Here is a 24,472-nt window from a genome sequence, read left to right as displayed (position 1 = left end):
CAGGGCTTAAACAAATTGGAGTTTGCCCTTCACAGTAGGGCAAGGAGTGTGTTGTAAATTAAAGAGGACCAAGGAGCTGGGAGGTGCAGGGAAGGATGTCTTTTAGCATCTCTCAGGAGTTTCTCACCAGCATCCATTCCTTCCCAGTGCAGCAGCTGGGAGTGGTGATCCTTGCTGTGCTTCAGGACTGGGCTGTGTAGCACTCACAGTAGCTGTGCTTGTAGGGTAGACTGCTTGTCTGTCTAATTCCGGGTAGCTTGGACTGAAAAGGCTTTTCACGATCTACTGATTTCTGTTTACGGCTCAGATCCCTTATGGTTTGCCATTGTTCTGCACAAACCTAAAATCTAAAACTACCAGATTTAGGTCACATTTCTGAATACTCTCATGCAGATTGGTAGCTGTTTCTTCAGATCGCACGTTTTGTTTCTGATGAGGGTTTGGAAGGGAGGCATAAGCAATAGTGATAGTAATGATAGCACCCCGGGGCTTGGTTTTGCCACATACAGCACTGATGGGGAGGGCAGCATGACCTTGGCTAGGGAGAGATTAAATTCATCACCTCCAGCATGATGTAATGACTGACTGCAACAAACAGGAGAGAAAGGAGGAAAATATATCAACAGTAGGAATGCAGGTCTGTACAGTTGTCAAGCGACGTATGGCATTGCATTATGTAGAATTGCCAAACAAATATTTGGGAGCTTTAAGTATTAAGAGAATAGATGGTAAAAGCTGTTTTCACTAAACTAATGCCTAGCCATTTCCTGTGGTTTTGCAATATTGATGCTAATGTGTTGCATGTTTATGTATATGTTTTTTGTAGGCTTATTACAAGCTATATTTATATACTGCTGCCACTTTGTTCAGGGCCTTAAGCATATTGTTTACGGGGAGTGTCTGAAATCCCAGGATATATGACCATAGGAACAAGTAGCTTTAGAGACCTTGTCACAGATAGATGGGCAGTGGAGCTCAATATTCCCACATATAGAGGAGGAGAAGACTTGCCCTTTGGGGGAGGGGGGTTAATGCCAACATAATTTGGTTTTAACATATGTCTCCCTACCTTGCCTGATGGGGAGTGTGTAACAGCTGTTAGAGCTGTGTACTTCGCTTTGCAGTAGATGCAGAATAATAAGTGTCTGAGTTATTCTCATCCTGAATTCTAAATAAATTAGGCGCTCATCAAAACCAGTTTTATTCCAGAACAACTAAATTACAGAGGTGGTCACCTGTAATATGTCAACAGTTCCTGGGGTGGGCTTCGCTGTCTGGATCTCCTGCCTTTGCAGAGCTTTCTTTGCCCTCTTCCCATCAGTCTCATTGGCCACCGTTTCCATCTTGAATTCAGAAGACGGCGTAGAAACAAGCAAATCGGTGCCTGTCTGTGTGCAGCACCATACACGTGCGTACTTCTATTTTCTTCTAGCCTGGTCTTCAGTTGCCTTGTTGATCTTGTTTTCTTGAGAGCTACATGCTGAAAAGAAAGGTCATGCTAAGAAAAAGTGATTTCTCACTTGGCTGAGAGATAGCTTACTACTTATTTGAGTGTGTCATTGGAGCAAGCCTTGGGCTGCTTTCTTCTGAGCACCAATGTGCTGTGAATACAGAGACCTGGGTATATATGATAGCAAATAAGCTTCCAGTTATACAGCATCTTCTTGTGCTGAATTTGGTCTCAATAGGAGTAGAAAAATGCATTAAGTGTAAAATCCAAAAATGAGAAGACTGCTTCTTCAGGGTGCAGGAAAGAGGGATGTATTCATGTATTGAGAGTCACGGCTAGAAAATACCAGATGTGGAAGTGTCAGAAAACTTGATAAAAGCATCCCTGGTACAGAGGCTAAAGTCTGGAATTGCAGAAAAATGAGGGAGGGGATTCAAGATGTTGAATTTCTACCTGCACACATTTCCTAGCGAGGCATGCTTCATCTTGTGCAGAAGCTGCAAACTCTACGTGATGTAGGAAACACTAATTTGTTTGAAAGCTTTTTTCCCCTTTATAGTGTGTCCATGAATTCCTGCGTGAGAAGAAACTATACATGTGTGCATATGATTGTGGGCAAGTCTCTCTATGGAAAGCAAGCCAAAGGAGTGCCATCATCTGTAAATCTGTGGGTTAATGTGTTAAGAAAATATCTTTATTATGCTGTGCGTGTGTAATAGCGTAGCACTTATAAACTTAAAAACCCAAAAGATTGTGTATTTGCAGCTGGAGCTAGAAAGAAACACAGACAAGACCTTTTTCAGATGTATTGAGTTGTTGCTTTTTTTTTTGGCCCAGATAAGCCTAAGGAGGCTTTATCTCTGTGTGTACAAAGGAAGTACCTTCAGAATGAGATAAAAATATAGTTTCTAAGGATTAAAAGACATGGTTTAGGCATGTGTGTTCTGTTCCAGGTTTAAAACCTAAAGAGTTGGGTGTTGCTGCTCCTGAAACGTCTTGGTACGACATCTTTTGTATGTAAGACCTCTTTCATTAAAGTGCTCAATTTAAAGGAGTAATTAATTTCTGCTTGGGCCTGATGTTCACAGTATAGATAATATTCCCTTAAAATTATTCAGAAGGGATTAATGTTAGGTGAGCGTGATGGCATATAAAGGAAATTGTGGCACATAGGGAGATGGTGGGTTGTGCACCACTCTTTAACCATCCCACCATGCACCCCTTCATCAATAACAATAGTATTGCAACAACAGAAAAAAACCCCACAATTCCACATGCAACACTTTATCCTGCTGGGAGGAGATCTAATCTAGCAGTTTAGCTTTTAAAAACCTCTTGATTTTTGCACACTGGAGGTTCATTGTGTTTCCTAGGTTAGAATTTGTAATTTTCTTTCAAAAACAAAAGCTGACTTGAGTCATACAACAGGAAAATAACCAGATCCTGGGGGATTTAGAGTGAAAAGCCATTAGAATCTGTTAATTACAAGATGAAGAGCAATCAAGCAGTGGTGGTCTGTTGGGGAACCGCTTTCATGCATCTTGATATATGAAAAAGCTTCATGCACGATGTCAATGGGAAAAGTTTCAGTGAAATGTGTCTTGCAGATGGTCTGTAGCTTCAGTCCTAAAAGCCAGCACCTGAGGAGTAGTTGCCATCTTCAGTAAGGACTGAGTAGCTTTACTTCAAGAAAGGTCTTTCTGTACAAACAGCACTAGATTTAGTTCAACTGTATACTTTTATTCTGCCTGTAAATAACATAAGACAATGGCCATTTGAGTGCAAGCTTTCTCACCCAGTATATTTTCCCATTGTATCAACAACTTTGCTTAATTAGGTTCCAATTCCTTTGAGTAAGTATTCAGGGTTACTTGGCAGTGAGTCTGTCTGCTTGAAAGAGAATTGCTGATGAACCAGCCATTCGTTAGTAAAAACGTCTGCTGGGGTGGGAAGGTGAGAAGTTGTTAATTTAAAATAAGGTCTTTAAGAATCCTAGCTGTGAATCTATAGAACAAACCTAGCTGAAAATCCAGAAAATTCACACTTACTTCAATGACAACTGTGCTGGAAGTTTGAGGCGAATGTGCTTTATTTGTGCAGAAAAGGGTGGATAACAAATGCACAAACTTCATGGCCTGTGATTATTTATAATACCATGAAAGTCCCAAATAGGATTTCCAGTCCATCGTATGAACATGTGCACATACAATTTGAAGAGATACATCTTGCATCTTAATCCTCCTAAGGAACAACTTCTTTGGCCCATTGTTATTGCTGGTACCTGTAGAAAGTAGGGGAGAGCGTAAAAGTAAGAAAAAAGTCCACATTGTACCATTTCTCCTTTAGCCAAACTTTCCTCCTTCCTCAGCGTGGGCCTTCAGGGAAATACAGTCAGTTAAGTTTATTTCAAGGTTAGTTTTGTTGGGCTAATGGCACAGAAGAAGTGCTGCTGCATCTTTTACGTGTTGGCTTACGTGGTCAAAGCCATGGTTGTTAGCTACCCACTGCAGTTACCAACCTTCAGGTACTCTGACTCTGTTCCTGGTAAGACTAGATTTTGCAAAACTACCACATTAACAAACTATAAAAATGTAGGTTTTGTTCACACATAAATGTTCTGATTCACAGTTTCACTCCCAATAGGGGGACTGAGATGTTTCAACATCGGCGTCTGGGCTCCTCCTCTTGTGTAGACCATGGTCCAGCTTTTCCTTCAGTATGAGCTTCTGAATTTCACTTTAAGGATTGATATATGTGGGATAACAGAGGAGGAGTGGTCTCACAAAGGATTATATTAAAGGGGGAAAAAAAGATGCGAGTGATTTGTGCTCATCTTGCCTATTTTGAGCCCCTTTGGGACAGGCTCTCTATTTTGTGTCAGGAAAGGAAGGTGATAAAATACTCAGCTGTGATTTTGCATGAGCCCACTGGTGAGTGGGGTGCTTAACTCCTGGAGCACTGCGGCTGCAGGTGGGTGTCCACAGTGGCTCTTTATTAGTGAAGAGGGATGACAGAGAGGAGCCTTGCAGTTACTGGGAGGATAGGTTTACAGCTTAGCTAGAGGGTCTGTCTGGAGCTTTCACTTGCTCCGTAGAGTTGAGTCCACTTGAATATTATCAGTGTGTGTCCCTCCAAGGAAATGTGTATGCTGTTTTAACAGCTGTCCATCTGGGGTGGCTTTCATTTAGCCCCACCCCACAATGTTTTCTTGCACAAAGATGTAAAGAGTCCTATTGCACTGAAGCAGCTCCGACAATTTTCAGTTGTTCAGCTGAGTTTCCTTAAGCTTCACAAAACATCCAGAGCATTTCTGATTCTCTTAATGCCGACTGCTCTTGCATGAATACCAGCAGTCAGCCAGATTTTCCTTCTCCTCCCTTCCTTCCCTGTACAAATTGCTTCCCCAGGGCCATCCAAATACAGGGCTCATCTAGGAGGGAAGGAAATCAGTGTGCTTCAAAATCCAGCTGTTGCCGCATGAGTAATTCCTTCGAATGATGAATGTAGGAGGTATCTCATCTACTCAGGAATGTCCTAAATTTTATTTTGTTTTTCTTTGCCATCAAGAATGTGCTGCAGAAATTTCTTCTTTTGGCGCAATCAATGAAAGTCCCTTCAAATCCCAAGGGCAAATGTTCCTAAGTTCCTGTGGGTAGACCAGTCGTGTTCATCCAGTGCCACATCCAGGAGAACAGGGATGTGTCAGGTTCAGGACAGAGGTGCTTCTGTCTGGTCTGTTTTTGCTCTCAGATCTGATTTACAACTTCATTTTGCATAATGCCTACCTCCATGTGGATATGCATCCAGTCTGTAGGCAATAACAAAGATTTGTGGTGGAGTCAAGTCCTTCCCAATGTCAAGGAACTGTCCTTCAGACTTCCCATAATACTGTCTCTGCAGTCAAGGAAAAAGTTGGCATGTGTGGAAGGTTGTTCATAAGTCTTAGCACAGGACTTCAGCCCTGGAGCATCTTAGAGCTGTTCTGGACCTGCACACTCTGTTAATCTTGACTGAGTCCTGAGATGCACCTACATTTGTCAGTTAATCTTTCTATATTCATATGTAATGCCAAGAGACAAGAAGTTGCATACTTTTGACATCCCCAGAGCCTTGCTCTCTTCTGTTGACTTAACAGGACCAAAACTCTTAAGCTGTCTCCCATCAATTTTATGGCTGTCCCTGGCTTGTTGAGATGCCACGTTATCTCATCGCAGGGGACCTGAGCGCACAGTGCCACGTGTCCACCGATCGCTCCTTATCTGCCTTGATGTGCGGAGGAGAGGTTGCCACATTTCATCAGGTTACACAGTTGGTGGCTTTCCACCAGAGTGCAGCAATAGTTGAGATTAGCAGCCGCATGGAACGAAATGCTGTTGCTTGCCAGGCAGTAAACCCTTGTCTCTTGAATTTTGTTGTGTGTTCATTTTATTTCTTCAATCTTGTTTTAGCAAAGGCAGCTGGCACCTTCTGCCTCTCTTGTTAAGAAGGGCTATAGGTGCTAACCACCTAGCAGGAGGTGCATGAATAGAAGAGTCATTTCAAAAATGGATTTCTTCAGAGTAGGACTATTCAGTCGGGGTGGCTCTCCAACATACCCCCTGCCTCTGCTTTTGGAGTTTGTCTCCTGCAGACAACAAATTTGGGAGGGATGGGGAAGGCCAGCTTTTCAACCTTCTTGCCCTGCATAGAAATACCAAGTGATCATCGTAAAGCAGAACATGCAACCACAGTGGATGGTGATACCCTGTTTTTCATGCCTGAGAGATACAGATGCTTGTAGTGGTGTCGTAGGGGAAATACGTATTCTGTCAGTTAAGTGGTCATGGTGGTTGTCTTCTGAGGACGTGGTAACTCCATCCGACATGTCCTGGCAAAAAGATTGGTTCAACATGTTCACAGCTGCTGTGAATTACAAACCTACAGATCTAAGCAACTTCACAACTTGCTTAGGTGTTTAACGTATTGAATATATTGGTTGTTTTACAGGCAACACGAAAGGAAAAGAATTTGTTTCTTTAGAGGATTAAAAACAAGTTATTTAGCTGTGTTCCCGGGGAAGCAGTGCTAGAGTGCCTTATCAAGCAAGTCACTGTTCGATGACAGATTTGGTGCTAATTTTGCTGCTGTCTGCTCCCGTTTGCGTCTCATGGTTGTGTGTGAAAGCAGCAGAGCGATGATTAGCTCAGACCCTGCTGAAAAAAAAACAACAGTGGCTTCTGAAGAACAAGGGAGTGAGACTATATTACCCTCTGGCGTTTTTATTTTATTTAGCAGGTAAAGCTGTTCATTGAACCAGAGTTCATTTACAGTGGTACCCCAGCAGACTGCAGTAACAGGATGAATTACCAATCACTCACAGTGCAAACAGGAATCATTCAAACCCTGGATCATCTATACTCAGGAGTTCAAGTCTCTTGCACTGCACACTAGATAGTTGCCAGTTGTCTCTCCCTTGCCTCCAAAATCCTATCTGGCATCCCAGTCCCTGTTTTGGCCCCCAAATCACATTTATATCTGCATTCCCCCCAGTGGGTTTTGATTCTAATGCTGTTAACCAGAAGCTGAGCGGTTCACAGGATTAGACTCTTAGCCACCAAATTAATGGAAATCGGAGTATATGCTTCTTTTGAGGATATACTTTCTTTTCAGGAGCTTTGACTTGGAGGATCATTGGTGAGATAGTATCAGGAGTCTTAACTAATCCCCTAATGATTGTACCGAGGGTGAACAAATCTCTGTATAACAATTAGCCCAGTGGTCCACCACAAGGCTACTCTTACCTGATAAGTGGGTTTTTGCATTGAAAAGGATTTTTCTCCCTTTGCTTCAAAGCTGGTGGCTGTGCAAAGTCCTGAACCTCATGGTGAGGCAGCGTGCAACCCTGTTGGGGCTGGGTTGAGCTGCCTTTCTGCTCCCTTTGGAGCAGGGCGTATTCTAGTCACTGAGTTTATTAAAAATGCATGTGTTAAATGATGGGATAATTACAGCAAGTTTGTCTGGGGATGGATAGCAGCAGTGAGAGAAATTGAAAAATGTGTCTGAGAAAAGATATCAGCTGTCTTTAGAGAAAACAGTTCATGGCGGGTGGTTTGGCAGCATACATTACAACTGCTGGTACAAGGACGGATGCAGGACACGGGTCCAGGAGCAGTGGTTCAACCGCAGCATCTCATGGGCTGCTGCCAGCACCCCAGCGCTTACTTGCTTTAGGTTTATTGGCACCATATCATTCCTTTGGATTTCCCCCTGTCTGAACGATTTTGGTTTGGGAGGGTGCGTTTGCACTTGCTGGTTGCATCAGGAATGCGGTCTGAAGAGCAGAGGCTGTCTCCCCCAGTTTTTGCCTGGGGGTTGCCTGACTGATGCAGCAGACCATTAACTTGCAGACAACCAGGATATCTCCAAAGGCAACTCCATCAATTGGCAGGAGGTAAATAGATGCTGCCTTTCTGAATAAAGCAGGGCTGGAGCCCTCTCTGTTTATCTTCCCTTCCAAAATGGGTGTATCTGCTATTGCTCTCATGTTTTCTCTTTGTTTTGCTTCTCTGAAGCCTCTTGGCTGTGGGAGAGGTTGCGTGGCCTCAGAGACTGAGAGGTTTTTTCATGGTGATTAGTCGGTTTAGTTAGGGCACTGGAGACCTTTGTCCATATGCTGCCAAAAGATGAAAATGATTATTTGCCCACTTCACAGGGAGACTGTGAGGATTAATTCATGTTTGTAAATTGTTTTGGAGATTTAAAGCTCTGTACAAGCGCTAAGGATTATTGCTTTCTAATTCTTTAAGGTAATATAACTTTTATAAAGACTTTTAGCTTCGAAAGCATCTTTGAAATGGGAAGAGTTAAGTCCCTTTGAAATTAGATATACTTCTAATGTTTAAGATAAAAAGACCTGCTGCTTCTCTGCTGCTGCTTCAAAAAAAGAAAAAAAAAAAAGCGATGGCAGATTGTGATAGTGCCTCTTCTTTTTTTCCAGGAGTCCAATGTGCTGATTGCTGCTAACAGTCAGGGTACAATTAAGGTAAGTTATTTCATGCATCTCCTCTTTAAACGCTTGAATCTGTTGTTAGTAAAGAGCAAGGTCAGAGAAACTGTACAGCCAGGAGAAACCATTAAAGGAGGTCATCCCAACTGTAGAAGTTTAATTTAAATGATGTATTTGCCTCTGGCACATGGCGGAGCAAGCAGACAGCACACCAGCAATGAAACCCAGTTAAAGCAAAGAGTAGAAAAGCTGCTGGTGGCTGTCCAGCACCTGCCGTGCCTCCGCTGCTCCTTGGGGTCCTGGTAGCACAGAGAGTCTGGCACAAGCATCTCCCCAGGCTCGTGCTGGTTCTTGTGGCAGCGGAGGCTGCATGTTAACTCACCAGCGTTAACCAGAGCCCATCCTCTGGCTGCTGCCACCGATGCAGGGTGCAGCAGAGCTAAAAGCAGAGTTCCTGATGTGCAGCTGAATGGAGCAATGTTTAAAATGATCAGGGATGCTCACTTGCTTTGCTTACTCCTGGTGCCCAGACTGGCTGTAACAGACAGCAGCTGCCAGCGCAGGGTTTTGTGAAAGCAACAGCCTTCCCTGTGCACCGAGAAGCCAGCATTTTGCCAGGTTTTCAGCACTTGAATTAAAAGTCTTTCAGAGTGTCTGTTCAATGTATTTCTATCCGTGAAATGTCAAGTAATATGGAAAAGACTTTGTCCTTCTTTATGCGTCTATCAGACAGCCAAACAAAACCAGTACCCAAACCCAGGCTGGTGCTGATCCTCCGGAGAACCCCAGGTCTGATGCCATCCCAAATCATACACAAAATCATACACAGCAACGTTGACCTCCACCATGCTTTTGAGGCTTGGTGGTTAATGCCGCAAGCTTGTAGCCCAGAGCCCTGGCAGCATTCTGTAGCTGCTGATAAAGGGATTTACCTGCTGTTTGCAAAGTTACATGCTGGATTGTTGCTCTCGTGAAGCTGAGGTCCTCATCCTGATTTCCCCTCACATCCCTGTGACAATAGCAGCTCTCTGGAGCCAGACCAGAGTTGCTGGTCTGAACAGTCCTGGAAAAATCACAAAAAAAGCAGGAATGGAGGGAGACCCAAGTGGTCTGTGTTTGACTGCATGTCAAGATTTATTTTTTTCCTCCATTTTAGGCCACGTGTGGCCTGGTTACTCCTGCTCTTGCAGCGTGTGGAATTGGTTGCTCATTACTTTGGTCACTTCCTTCTTAGTAAAATGGGCAAAATGCACAGATGCTTTTGATATCTTGAAGTGAATCCAGCAGCAACAGGAGAGTGATTAGAGAGGAGAGGTTTTGCTCATGCACTTCGCTTGTTAATGAGAGAAGGTAGGCAGAGAAATGTGCAAACAGCCTGGGCTGTCATAACTCCGGTGTTTCCATTTGCCTTTGGCAGCATGCAGGGGGAAAGTGGGATGGTCTGGGAAAGGACCAGGTTTGCACAAACCTACTCCAGTCTGGGGGCAGATGCTGTACCAGCCAGCACCCATGGGCTAAAGCTCTAGAGCTTTCCCCAGTAAAACCACCCTGGGTTAATACAGGCTGTGCAAATCACTATAGGTGACAGCCCTCATTGTTACTTTTCTTCTGCCATCTCTAGACCATGCCTTCAGAGGCTGCTGCACCATCTTAGCATGGACAAGGGAAATGTGAGCACAGAGGGCTGAGAGGACAAAATCTCTGATCTCCGTTACAAGATTTCCAAGAGCTGGTTGATTGGGATGAGTGGAAGTGTGGATGGTTTTGCTTCATGCTGTAATTTATCCTAGAGCAAGCAGACATCAAAATAGGGATCCTTGCCAAGTGCTTATCCCATTTGCGTGATATTATTGCATGCTGGTGAATAAAGGGTAAGGGGTGGAGACGGAAGGGTCAGTCCTGTCCTAGTGATCTATATGCTGATGTAGGAGATAATGAATGTCATAAATTGTTATTCTAAATGTCTTGTCTTCCCTACTAATTAGGTACTGGAGCTGGTATGAAGGGTTTTCTCTCAAGGCATGAGGTACTTGGTCCTGCTGATATGCTACAGTATTCATCTGGGATCCTCAGCAGAACAAGAAACCGAAACCACCTTGATGTTCCTCCCCAAAAACATCATGTTTGGGTTTTTTTCCATTTATGGACTTTCTAGGACGTTTTGAGACACTGGAAACACCAGTGAACTGTCTGCCATCAACATTAACTCCACAGACTTTGCTGCTGCTGGTGGTGGTGGTATGGTTGTCTAATTTTTATGATAGGAAAACAAATTCTTTTAAATAAAAACAAAAAGGAATAATAAAATTTATTGAGCCACAAGCTGAAGCTGGAAGATTCTCTCTTGTTGCATATGGGAACAGATTTACTTGGGAAGGGAGCTTACAGGGCCACACAGGGCTGTCTGCAGTTGCACATCTCTGGTTACTTTCATCTGGACTGTTCCTTCATCCCCATTGGAAAAAGAAAGTCTCTAAGCCTTACCTGGACATGCAAGCAATCTGCTTTGAGATCCCACAATGATATGGTTCAGTTGTTCCTTTGATTTTTTTTTTTAGGTGCATTAAATGTTGAGAAATGTCACCCCAGGTTGACACCTCTGGAGACTGAAGTTCTCTGGTCATCAGGAAGAGAAGGACGGCTTCCCCTTCCTCCTCTCCTTATGCCCCTGCCTTGACCCAAAGGGGCAGCTCCAAACGAGAGGAGTAAGTTGTCCTTCCATCCACGTGAGCCTGGGCCTCTCTGCTGCCTGCCACCAGCAACATGCTGAGATGAGGTGACCTGCAGTTGCCTGGGACCTGGACTGACCTCACCAAGATGTTGTGGGATAACGATCTCCCCCCACACTGACCTGGCTGTGTTTGACTATCTCAGCTAGAGGAGGAACCTTCTAGATCCAGTTACCAAAGCCCTGCACCACTTAATCGCCCGTGTGGTCTGGTTGCGTTTGCCCCTCTCTGCACACCATGGAAGCCAAGCATTTTGAATGTTGTAATAAGAGAGGGGATGGAGTTGGTTTGTAGTGTGTTTCAGAGCCATGATATAAGTAGCCTTATTTTTAATGGTCATGCATACACTTAATTGTACATATGGAGGGGGAATAAACCATGATGATAAGAGTCGTTGTTGCTTTGTTGGCAGGATAGTGGGAGGGGTAAGAAGGTGCAGATGGTCTTCACAAGTAGCAGTCATGCTGAGCTATCACGATTGCTGCCAGAACTCGTTAAGCTTGAAAGTGGAATTGGTGGGCGTAGCATCTTTTCCTAGCTGCAGGTGGCAAAGGTGCAATGTATACAGTGATACCTGTGGGAAGCATTTTGATTTGCAAACAGAATCTCTCTGCGTTCATTCATTGCAGTACACGTCTCCTTCGCGCCTCTGAGGCTGAGATTGCTGCAGGGACTTCACAGGCCGTGTCAGCAAAGCAAGGCCCTGCTGCAGTCTTGGGCTACTCATTGAGGAGCCATAACTGATGGTGACATGTGAAAGGTGTTTCATGTCTTCCAGGTGTTAAAAGCCTGATTCTGATCTTCCCAGAAAGGTTGTGAGGTCTTTTGACATCCTTTGGTCACAGGACAGAAGCTCTTGGGTGTATGAACAAGGGGGCAGGGATGAAGCCTTACAGCAGAGTCAGGGCAGATCCTGTCCTGATTCAATGTTCATGCCTGTTTCCGGTGGGACCACAGGGGACTTATATGCTCCTTCAACCAACAGCTGTGGCTCTCAGCTGGGAGGGTGTGGGACACACTGAAATTGCTGTTGGCTTCTGGAGAATCTTATCCAGTGGGGAGAAATGTGATGCTCAGCTCCAAGAGAGGTGTGGATGGCCCCCACATGCTGTGTGCTGGTTTTCTTCCATGGTTTCTGGCATGCCAGTGGGGGGTGAGATCAACGAGAGAAGGAAGGGAGAGAGAAGAAAGCGTGCTAGTGTGTGTCCTGCTCCGAGGTGCTATCTGCAGGTCTCCATTGTATAAGCCACCCGAGTCACTGTGGCAGAAGGAAACAAAATTGGTTCCTTCTGTCTGATGGCAGCTGACACGTCCTGCTGAGCACTAGCTTGATTTCTATTTTGCTGCATTTTAAGAGAATTTGGTGCTGGGTGACTGTGCTAGGCTGTGCGGAGCATCCTTCCCAGCCAGCCATCTCCGAAGGCAGGGCTGGTGCGAGGAGCAAAGGCCATCGCTCTTGCTGCTTCCCCTGGTTTCAGGCATGGGTTTTCCTCAGCCTCTGGCTTGTTTATCGATGCCTACTAATTTATTTTGCAAGCTGTCGTGGCTGCTGTTGTACCCCTGCTCTATGCCGCACAGCCACTGCTTGGCAGGTGACCTCATTCCTTCTCTCCCCCCACCTTGAAGGTCCTCTGTGTTTTAAATTGAAATCACTCCGACGAAGCTGAGATCTTAAAAACAGAAGAAAAAAACTTTGAATGCTGTAAGGTTACTCCTTGAATTAAACAGGGAAAACAGTTTAACATTGGCTGCCTTTTTTTTTTTTTTTGGTTTTCATTCTGTTTCAATCAAGATAAAATGCAAATTTGGTGTCTGGCCCTAATTAGAAACACAGCAGCTCATAAACACAAGTTGATGGCATTTTTTGTCTTTGTCTCTTTGTCACAAGTGGTGCACTCCTTATTTTAATCCCCTTAATTTTCTTTCCTTCAGGTAACTCTTTGCAGTTGACATATTAAGTCGCATATAATTACTTACTGTAATCTTTTTTTTTGGTCATTTGGTCAATATTTTTTTTTTAATTAGTTGTCTCCTCAACAAATGGTCCCTATCAGGTTTTCAGCCTTTTTAGAGTCAGGGAGTGATTGAAACAGTTTAACATTGGCTGCCTTTTTTTTTTTTTTGGTTTTCATTCTGTTTCAATCAAGATAAAATGCAAATTTGGTGTCTGGCCCTAATTAGAAACACAGCAGCTCATAAACACAAGTTGATGGCATTTTTTGTCTTTGTCTCTTTGTCACAAGTGGTGCACTCCTTATTTTAATCCCCTTAATTTTCTTTCCTTCAGGTAACTCTTTGCAGTTGACATATTAAGTCGCATATAATTACTTACTGTAATCTTTTTTTTTGGTCATTTATTTTTTATTTTTTTTTTAATTAGTTGTCTCCTCAACAAATGGTCCCTATCAGGTTTTTTTAGAGTCAGGGAGTGATTGAGTTTGGGAGGGACCTCTGGAGGTCTCTGGTCCAACCCCCTGCCTGGAGCAGGTCTTGCCTCAAAGTTGGATGAGGTTGCTCCAGGGCTTGGAGGTGTTCACAACTCAACCAAGCAAGGATCGGAGATTCGTAAGTCCCTCTGGGAAACCTGTTGCAGCACTTAACCACTCTCCTTGTGAAAATTAATTGCAGATGGTGGGCACTTACAGTCTTTATTCTCGTTTTCTTCTTTTGAAAGAACAGGGTTACAAAGCCCTTGGCTGGAAGCTGCCCCAGAATGGTTTTGCCTCCAGCGCTCGTGTCCCTGCAAGAGGTGTTGGGTGAGTCAGATTTTTCTTTGAGAAAGGGAATTTAAAACCCTGCCTGGCCAGCCAGCCTCTTTAATTAATTTTAAAGCATTTAATAGAAGAGTAGGAGGAACATGCCTCAGTGCTAAAAAGAAGTTCAGCGCTGGAGGGAATCAAAAATGATGGTCAAGGGGAAATTTAAATTAATATCAACATGTCAGAGCTCTTCAGCAGTGAGTGTGGACAGCTGCTAATGCCAGCGTTTGACCCAAGCGCTGGAGCCTTGTTTGTTTAGGGTAATTTTGTTTAACTATGGAAGGTCATAACGACAACAGCAGATAATTGGAAAGGCAAGTCTAACTCCTTCCTTACTCAAAAGTCCTCTTCCTTTCTCGCTGCTTTTTGAAGGCCAGAAATACCCAGCAAGGACCTGCAGCGGTCCAGGGGCGAAGTAGAGCATTCACTGCAGCGTTTGCCTTGAAGAAATTACCTTGTGTGTTGGCAGCATCCACGCGTGCAGGCAGCGGTGCTAACCCCGGCGTCCAGCAGAGGTAATTGGGGAAATTATGTCTGCTGCCTGCAAAGACTCTTTTTCTTGAGGCCAATCTCACAAGATCCTCACTTGCTCTCCAAGCAGGGTTTCCTTTCCTCTCAGCAGTGCAGAGACTGCATGCTGCACTTGGTCATGGGTGTAGGGTTATTACTGAGCATCTGTAGGAGCTTGGGGACTATCACCTGCTTTAAATGTTGAGGAGCTGAGGGGAGGTGTGTGTAAGACCGTGGGAAGCCATGAATTGTAACAGGATTCATCAGATAAAGACCAGAGCCCACTACCTTTCAGAAGTAGCCCTAGTCCCCCTAGCCTTCTGGTAATCATCACTGCATAGTTCACTATAGTTTTGCTTTCAGAGTGAGCTGCTAATGGGTTCTTGAAGTGAGGGTCTTCTCATCCTTACCTCTGTTCAACTACAAGGCAGTATTTGGGTATTCTAAGTCTTTAACATCTTCATAAATGAATTAAAATGGTTGGTTGGGTTAAAGCAAGACGTCTTCCTCTGCTCCACATATTTATTAGCCATTTGAGTTGAGTAGGTCTTGCCAAAAACCTGTTTTAAATCTTTCTAGCTTACCTTTCACACCTTAAATCTGGCTCTGGCTGATGGTTGGCCGTTGTTATGCAGCAGAGGCAGGACAAGAATTCATCCTCTAACATCAAACAGTAGGAAAAATTCTTGGGAGGGGAAAAAGTGAGTTTTTTGACATCTCTTAGAAATAAATTCTGAGAAAGAAAACTAAGTATGGACCTTCCTTGGCTGGCCTGTGGTGCAAGGGGAGAAGGTGGTTCCAGCTCTTCCAGGACTGCAGCATCTCGCAGGGCTCCCTGCTTCGTGAACCTTTCACAGGTGAAGGAGGGCTCCATGCACCCATCGTAGCCTCTTCTAATCTGCCTGGAATAGCAAGTGTGCACAACATGACTGCTACCATCAGCAGGCTGTGGTGGAAGATAGCTCATCGGGGAGTGTGGAGGAAGAACAATCTCATCTGTGATAGCTGCTTGCCCAAAGCCTCTGATCTGTGCAGCGGCAGAGAGAGGCAGGTTAATTTTTTCCTCTCCCAGTTTTGCCTTCTCTTAAAGGCGTCGCTGTCTCCCCAGTCTCTTCAGGGAGCTGTATTAACCTTGATGCTCTTGTTTGACTCCCAAAATGTGGTGGTGGGGAGCAATGGGCCTGGCTTTCTCCTAGAGACTTGCACGAGTAGCAGAGGGGCATGAGCTCCATGAGCATCTCTAACCCCATCATCCTCCCCAAAATCCCTCCGGCGCCTCCGCCCCTCCAAGGGGGGGGGAGCAGACTGTCACTTTGTCTCTTAAAATCCTTTCAGGCAGCCAAGGAAAATAATTTGGAGACTTTCAGAAAAAAAAAGTAAAGCTCATCCTTAGGAGGCGTGAGTAATAGCATGTGACAGCTGAAACCAAGCCAGCAGCGCAAGCTCAACGCGAATCCCAATCCAGCGAGCGCCAATGTGCCCTTCCAGCCCTGCCTGCCTTCCCATCGCCCCTCTCTGCGCCAGAAGCCTTGCCAGGAAGGAGAGCAGCCCCAGGGGCTTTTAATTCAGAAATGAAATGTGTTCATTTAAAGATTACCTTGTCGTAACTCCCTCAGCATTGTGAGTCTCCCAGAGGGGGCTGGCCAATGCCGTGGGCCTGCGGGGAGCCACGAGCACAGTGTTGGGCTCCAATGGACCAAGCCGTGGAGGTGCGAAGGTACTGGACCATCCCATGTGTCCCCTTCTCTGGACCCTGCAATGAGGACGGTGACTGCCAGAGGATGAGAAACTCGTGCTGCAGGTGTGACCCCATCCCACCGCCCAACCCTCCACCCATGAGATGTGCGGGGTTGGGTGGGGAAAATGCTCAGCAGCTCTGAATTGTCCTCAGGGGCCTTATTTAAACAACAAGTTTGTCTTGATTACGGTGCTTAATCTGACTTGTCAAAATCCCCATAAAACCATTTAGGTGTTTAAGAGGGAAAACACTCCTCTCATCCTCCTAGAGCTGAGCAGGAGCTGGTCTGAAGCCACCAGCCCAGCTGCTCCTGTCCCAGGTCAGAGGCACGTGCTGGGGTACTGCCTCCAGGGATGAGCCCTCACTGCCCCCAGCGCGGTGCCAGGGCTCAGCTAGCCACAAAATATATAGAGTTACTTTATATAGTTGTTTATCTTCTATATATTTTTAATTGTTATTCAAACAATTATTAAGAGCCAGCGGCTCTTCCCCAGTCCTGTGGCAACCACAAAACATCCTGAAGCTGGCATTGATCTGCGGAGTGCAGAGACACCCGTGACTTAATGGGGCAGGGGGAGTTTGAGGGGAATCGAAACGGGGCTGACCCCTCAAAGTCATAAGAGCATCACGCTCGAGCTGGCGCCAGACGGGCGCATGAGCCGGGGCAAAATGGGCCAAAGCCCAGCAGACCGCGATGGCGCTTGCCCCCGGCACGGCCCCAGCGAGGGTGGGGGGGCCAGTGGGCTGGGGGCTGCGAGTCCCGGGGGACATACGGGGCAGACCTACCCAGGGCTGGGGGGAAGGTATGGCTGCATCCTAACCCCCTCCCCTGCTCCCCAGCTCTGTGCAGAGGAGGAGGAGAGCTAATTTCCAAGCTCTTTAAATGCAATACGATGAGTTTACGTTGCTGGTGAAGGGTGGCGGGGCTGGCAAGAGCTGGGAGCGCCATATCTATTTTGTGAGATGTTAAGGCGCTGCTTATGTTTGGATGTTAGTGGAGCAGACATCCCGGTGTGTCCCAGCTCACCCAAAACAAGGAGGAGTAGGAGAGGGCAACATAGGTTACAACCTGTGTCCCCCCCCTTTTCTCCTGTTCAGTTTTTTCCCATAGGAGATTAATGGGAACTCTTTGTCTTCTAACATGACTATACCTTATGAATTCTCTGTCTCACCCTCATCCTTTAAATTATCCACATAATAAAATATGTATTCAGTGATTTCAGATCATAATTTGATCTGCTTAGGGAAGAAAAGGGATGATGGAGAACGGTTGCCGGCATGCTCTGCTCTCCTCCATTTATCTTTATTTATCATCTTTTTTTCCTAACAACCTGTGCGCAGCCAAGTGATGGAAATGACGGTACCCATGTGCTGGTTCCTTGAAGAACAAGTTCCCCCTGGCACCCCCAGCTTGGCAGGACCCAGTGAGCCACCCTGGCTGCCCCCAACCCCACTCTGTTGGCAAAGGTGGTGTTCAGGGTGGTCAAAGGGCTGAGCCATCCTGGTAATTCCTGCCTTGCCCTTGCTACCTCTGGGTTCGGTTTTGCCCAGCTGTAAAATGGGCACGAATTTGCCCCCATGCAGACCCCAGGTACGTGGTGGTTCCTGCAGGAAAGCAGCTCTGCACGGGCAAGCTAGGGGGGCACGGGAAGCACCCGGGATGTGCCCAACCTGCTGGCAAAGGCGGGATGGCATGGCCTTATCCCAAGGCAGAGACGTGGGGTTAAAGATCCTTCCTTCATCTTGCCTGTGGAGCAGCCGTGGGGCTGCTGTGCAGCACTGGAGCTGCCTGAGTTTCATTTTAATACCAAATTTTAAGTCTGAACATGGGTTTTAATTACTTTAATACACTCCTGTGACATCTAAAAGCCTTGTGTGTGGCAATAGTGGCGCTAAAGGGCATTTTGCATTTTAAAAAACCCCAGGAACCTGTAATGCCTTGATGTTGCTGGGGGATGCTGCAATTGCCACCGGAGCCATGACTGCCCCTTCCCTTCTGTCCCATGGGGCCGGGAGGAGGAGGAAGGAGAGGTAGCCCAGCACCATGCAGCCAGCGAGGGGATGTCCCCAGCACCGTGTGACCCAGCTGCAGGGCCCCCTCCAAGGCACCAGCCTCCTGCAGGAGTAAGGAGACAATTTTGGGGGGTTTTTGGCCTCTTCTGCACAGGGGGGAGGAGACCCTCCCCGCTTGGCTGCACCACACCAGCGATCGCACCGAAAGCACGTTATGCTCATTTGCAATAAAAATCAGGGTTTAAAATCCTTGCGTTTAGCGCAACTCTTGGACCAATATTCCCCGGGTGCCTGTTTTCCCTGTGGCTGTTTACGTAGCTATTTGTCTGTCTGTGAGCCTGCATGCCCCCCCTTACAGGGATGCAAAGCGTTTCAGCGGCACTGGCTGGTGGGTTGGCGCAGCTGCCCAGGGAGGTGGGGGATTTGGGGGAAGGTTTCCAGAAAGGAGGATTTGGGGGGCTTCTCCCCCGAGGGCCCCCCTGCCACCACACAGATGCTCCAAGCACCCAGAGGCTGTTTGCCTCTTGCTTCTGCTTTTGAGGTCTATTTATTCCAGCGATGGAGATGCTCTCTGCGTGGCCGGCGCCACTGATGGATGAGAAAGCAAGGGCTCGTCGCGGTGATGATGAAGTGTTAGCATTTGCATCGCTTACCCCAGACAGGTGGAGAGAGGGAGAAAAACCAAATCAGTGCCACCCGCCCGGGGAGGGGACTCAGCTGCCCTGGGCATTTCTGAGCAGCTAAGGGTGGCCTTGCTGCTGCACCTTCTGCTTGTGAGCAAGGGCATGGAGGGGGAGGAAAAGAGTGAAGGCAATGCCCCAAAGCACCCAGTGTGATTTGCAAAGCTGGGAACAGTCATGCTTTGCCAGGATGAGAGCAGCTGGGCTTAAATAAACCCTCTTTTTGGCACCCCTGCGTTGGCCCTGGGAGCAGGGGGAGATTTCCAGCTTTCTTTGCATGGAAGAACCTAGGCACACCGAAGAGGTTGGGTTGTGTTTTGCCAGCGGAGGAGATGCTCAACCCAATGCCAAGCTCTTGGTCCCTGCCTGCTCATTGCACCCTGCCTGCCCAAATCCCCTGCTGCTGCCTGCAACCTGCCTGCCAGGCAGACTGCTGTCCCTGACCCGGTGAGCGTGGGTGCCACTAGTTGCTTTCCAAGTTTCCAACATGTTTTGAGGCTGCAGGGTGACAGCACCGTGGCGAAGTCCCCTGTCATCGGGGCAATGTGCTGCCCCATAGTGCTGCCAGCCAGCTCAGGTGCAAAGCCTCCCACTGGGGTCTGAGCTGCAAGAGGAACCCTCAGAGGAGCCCTTGCGTGGTGGCACCTCTCCCCCTACTCTCCCTATTGCCCTTGGGTCCAGGCACCGGCCATCTCAAATGGGATGGAGAGGTATCTGGGGATGGGTCTGAGCACAGGTCAGCAGCGAAGCAGCTCATCCACCTGTAGATCAGGGTGAAATAAAGAGTGTGGCTTCTTTCATAGCGGCAACACCTCCATCCGAGGTGCTTTACTGTCTTTAGGGGCCGTTGAATGCACTGAGATGCAGCTGATGCTGGGGAGGAGCAGGGAAATTGCCACCAACAGCGCCCTGAAACCCAAGGATGGGGCACAGCTTTGCAGCTGCTTTCCCCCAGCAGCGGCGACCAACCTTGGCACTGCCCCATGGGCGACTGTCTTCTCCTGGGGGGTCTCCCAGGGATGCTCGAGGAGGGGCTGGGGATGGAGAAAGATGGGCGTGACCAACATTTAGAGCCAGGAGGTGCCCTATCATCGGCACCTCTCACAATGAGTGACATGTCTCCGGGCTCTCGGCAGCGAAGCTGTGTCCTTCCTTAAAGTGTGAAATTTAAAAATCCATTTGGTTTCTCTTGTGCTCCCAGTGATCCCCAAGCATGGGTTGGTTGGATGTTTTCCAAAAGGTCTCCTCTCCTAATGAGCGTTGTATATACAGCCATGTCGGCTCAACCTGTCTGCTGCAGTAGTTGGACTTCACAGAGATGCCATACTATAATATTAATATTTATTATTTGCATATGAAACGTTAGACAAACTGTTTTGTCATTAAAAAGACAAACTTCCCCCGGCTTCGCAGTGAGGCCATTTGTTTCTCGCCAGCAAGGTTAAAGATGGAGACACCCTCATGGGCAACACAGGTTGTAGCTGCCAGCACATCTTCCACCCGGGCTTGCCTGCATTTCCCACTGCTGGAGCATCTCAAGGTATTTCTCCTCTCCCTCAGAAACACAAACCCTGCACTAAGGGAGCTCTTTGCAGCAAGCTGGGGACAGGCTTTCCCTGCCCATCACCAGGAGGATTGAAGTCTTGGTGCTACAGACTGGTAAAGCATCTGGGCTGCCTTGCTGTAAAGCTTGTGTCTATTTTGCAGGGCTGTTTTCTGGCTCTGCCACTGTTCTCTGTGCCCCTGCCAGTGCTCGCCTTCATTCAGCCATTGCATGATAGCAGATAATTTAGGGGCTTTGATTGTAGGGTATTGAATGGATTTAAAGATTTGGGTTTATTGCTTTCACAATTGCAGTCAAACCTTTTTAATATTGCTCCTGGTTTACTGTATGCTCCCTCTTATCCACAGACCCGCAGCCCTGTGTGTGCGGCAAGTTCCTGGGGAAGCGGCTCGGGTTGCTGTCAGCCCCCCATGACCCCTAGCATCCCCCTGGGGTTCTGAGCATCCCCCAGAGCCCCGGGCAGACCCCCCAGGTCCCCAAGCATCCCCTCCGTGGCCCTAAGCATCCCACCCCCAGGGCCCAAGCATCCCTGGCCCTGAGCATCCCCCCAGGGCCCCGAGAATCCCCCCCTCCCATGGCCCTGAGCATCCCCCTGGAGCCCGGAGCATCTCCCCAGGACCCTGAGTATCCCCCCATGGCCCCAAAGCATCCTCCCACAGCCCCAAACACCCCCCCCATGGTGCTCACTGGGGCTGCAATGCCCAGGGTGCTCCTCTGCCCAGGAAAAGCCCTGCAGACTGGAGACCTCTCCAGGGCTATTCAGCCTTCCTGGGGTCTCTGCACAGGGAAGGCAGCACCTGCCCTCAGCTGTAATTGAAATAGATGGAATCAGGATGGATCGACGTCTAATTCCTCACCTGGGTGAATGGAGACATATGTTTAATTTTCTGGTAATTCAGGCTGGGAGCCCCGGCTCATTTCTCTGCGCGCACATAAGGATCACAGCTGCCAAGAGGCAGTTTAACTTCATACACGTAGCTCTGCGTAAGAGCTCCTCCCCAGAGCTGCCATCCCCAACATCAGTGATGGGAAAAGAAATAAAAGCCATATCCCAAACTCCTTCTGCAAAGGCAGAGTTCCCATCGCTCCACGCATCCAGGGGAAATAGCAGGGATGCTCAAAGCCCAGGGATGCAGGTGGGTGCCCATGATTTGAGGGCTGTGCTGGGAGAGAAGCAGCAGGAGGGGAGGGATGGAAACAGTGGCAGCTCACTGCTGAGCACCTCCCAAAACAGGACCACACAAGGAAGGGATCCTGGGGTTTTCAGGCCAGTCCAGAGGGTCTTGTTCGCTGGAGGGTGCTTTTCCCTAATGCACTGTGTTATTGCAGGGATAGAAACCCCTGGGGTGTCCAGCTGAGGCTCGATTCCTGCTGGCACCAGCAAGGCAGGCTCGGGAAGCATGAGGGTGCCCGGGCTATATGGGTGGTTATGGCCCAGAGCCCCAAAGAGCTGGAAACAGCATGAGCAAAACAGAGGGTGAAAAGGAATTTGAAATGATCTCCCCAAAGACTTCTTCTAAACGAAGATCTCTAGTTTTTCCCAGAGTGGTCCCCAGGGATCCCTTCAGACCATCCATGCCTCATGCAAGCCACATGCTCTCCCCTCCAGAGGTGTCCCTTGGAAAACTTCTTCTGTTGGCTAAAAAACAAGCAAGTTTCCCATTTTGGGGGTGTATTTTGCTCTGAAGTACGTTTAAGAGCAAGGGATTTTGTGTGTTGCTCCTCAGCTTCACCACGGGTTTCATTAAGGATCCTCTTAGGCAGGCGGTGAAAGCTTTAGGCCCTGCTTGACCCTGCTTTTTCCTTGCACCTTCATTACCACGGGAATTAAAGCGGGCCGGTTTTACACCCAGCCACCGTGCCCCGAGGGACTTGGGCGAGAAACCTCTCCTTCATGCATGGTCATGGTCAAAAAGCCATGCCTTTCAGGGATGTTGCCCTTGACTTTGACTTGCAAGCTTGTCATCGTTGTAGGAAGGTGAAGGAGAGCAGTGACCTCCTCTTCTCCAGCTGCCATGATTTCAGCATCCAAGGCAGGGCACAGCCAGGTCCTTTTGCCCACCACAACAAGGAGCCTGGGTGGAGAAAGCCAGGAGGGACTCATCAGCTATTTCAATCTATTGCTGGCATATGGCTTTGTGGGTTTTTTTCTGTCAGCATAGTCCAAGGAACATAATTTTTTTCTTGCTGGTACATCTGTAAAACCAAAGAGGGAGTTTTCTTGTGGCTGAAATACGTAATTTCCAACTCAGGCTTTTGCATTACAGTTGGGAAGGTTGTGTGCCACCTCACTGGTGGCACCCGTTGGGTGTAACTCAACCAGGTTTAATTAGCTCTGGTGTCTGAGGCCATCAAAAATCGCTGCCTACTCCCTTGGAGCTGTGGGTTTCACTCCGTGTAGGACGTCTGTGCGCGTAGGTGCAGGTATGACTCCCTATACATCTAAGTGGGCACTTATCTACAGAGCTGAAGCATCTCATCATTATTAATGGGCTTTACATCTCTCAATGAGCTTCCATTTTACGGAGGTAGGAGGTAGATTAGGCAATTTACCCAAAGCGATGTGGGGAGTCATGGATACTTTTAGGGCCACTTTTTTACCGTGACTAAGGGAGGTCTGGTTTAACTCCTCTGGACGGGAGTCTCAGCTGACGGAGCAGCTTGCCAGGAAAATGTTTGAGCCACCTGTGGAAACTGTGTCTAAAGTTGTGTGCAGAATTAGGTTGAATTGCTCTTTTCAACTTCGGTTCACCAGCTTAGCTGGAAAAAAAAAAACCTCTACCATCAACAACGCTGCTCGTCATTGAGCAAAAAGCTTTCAGAGTCTTATTACTTTGAATATTCAGGTAGGTTCTGATGTTGAAAGGAATTAGAGCACTCCAAATATGTTAAAATGTAACATTACAGCCTCTTCGGCATCTTTCCCACGTTATTTGGCTGAGTGATGGTAATTGGGAGAATTTGTCAGGAATTCACAAATGGCTTCAATGGCTCTCAACCTGCAAAGAGAAAATTCGACTGAAAATTTCTCCTGGCTGTATTTGAGGCAGTGACCACTGGGGACTGAGGCTTGTTTCCCATGTTCTTGGTGAGGCCTGTCTCTGGCTGTACAGGAGCAGTGGGGAGTGCTGAACTCAGGTCTTTTTAAACAAGTTAAGTAAGGACAGGTGTAAAAATACCTACTGCTGGCTTGACCATTTATCCTTCCATTTCCCCAAGGTCTGACAGCTGGTTGGAGGCAACGTATAATGCCAGTGTGGCTCTTTTTCTCCTTCCTGCTTGGAAAGGGAGCTGGGTGTGATCCTCAAAGAGGGACAAGAGTGAGGAGGGTCCTCAGCGCCCCCCCCCTGCTGGCACTGAAGCTGCTGCTGTCTCTCCCCAAGCAGCTCTGTTCCCCTGTCCAGACAGTGATGTATGATTTGATACCCCAACCTCCCAGCTGGGTAGAAAATCCCCCCCAGACCAGTGACTGTTAATTAAACTTCGGAGGGGGGGCAAGACCCAAACTTTGTTGTCTGGGGTTATAGAATCATAGAATAGTTTGGGTTGGAAGGGACCTCTGAAGGTCGTCTAGTCCAACCCCCCTGCCGTGGGCAGGGACATCTTCAACTAGATCAGGGTGCTCAGAGCCCCATCCAACCTGACCTTGAATGTTGCCAGGGATGGGGCATCCACCACCTCTCTGGACAACCTGTGCCAGTGCTTCACCACCCTCAGCATAAAAAATTTCTGCCTTATACCTAGTCTAAATCTGCCCTCCTTTAGTTTAAAACCATTACCCCTTGTCCTGTCACAACAGGCCCTGCTAGAAAGTTTGCCCTCATCTTTCTTATAAGCCCCCTCTAAGTGCTGAAAGGCTGCAATAAGGTCTCCCCAAAGCCTTCTCTTCTCCAGGCTGAACAACCCCAACTCTCTCAGCCTTTCCCCATAGCAGAGGTGCTCCAGCCCTCTGACCATTTTTGTGGCCACGCTGGTTTACATTCACAGCCCAGTAAGGCTGAGGCCAAACTCAGTTGACTCTCACTTCTTTTTGCATCCCATTTT

The 24,472-nt window shown here is 47.4% G+C and overlaps 1 protein-coding gene across 2 annotated transcripts in view; it reads left to right on the top strand.

Annotated features, from left to right (window-relative positions):
• RFWD2 (ring finger and WD repeat domain 2) overlaps positions 1–11,554 on the top strand; it is a 132,532-nt gene extending 120,978 nt beyond the window's left edge. For both annotated transcript variants that reach the window (XM_019471175.1, XM_019471174.1), the window contains exons 19-20: positions 8,427–8,471; positions 10,421–11,554. In XM_019471175.1, the coding sequence (XP_019326720.1) occupies positions 8,427–8,471; positions 10,421–10,438 (63 nt within the window). In that variant the 3' untranslated portion in view covers positions 10,439–11,554. The remainder of the gene's footprint in view (positions 1–8,426; positions 8,472–10,420) is intronic.
• Positions 11,555–24,472: the final 12,918 nt, after the last annotated feature.

Source organism: Aptenodytes forsteri, unplaced genomic scaffold (assembly GCF_000699145.1).
Source record: "Aptenodytes forsteri isolate BGI_AS27 unplaced genomic scaffold, ASM69914v1 Scaffold289, whole genome shotgun sequence".
NCBI lineage: Eukaryota > Metazoa > Chordata > Aves > Sphenisciformes > Spheniscidae > Aptenodytes > Aptenodytes forsteri.
Note: the sequence above shows the minus strand (reverse complement) of the source record. Positions and strands in the feature narration are given on the sequence as shown.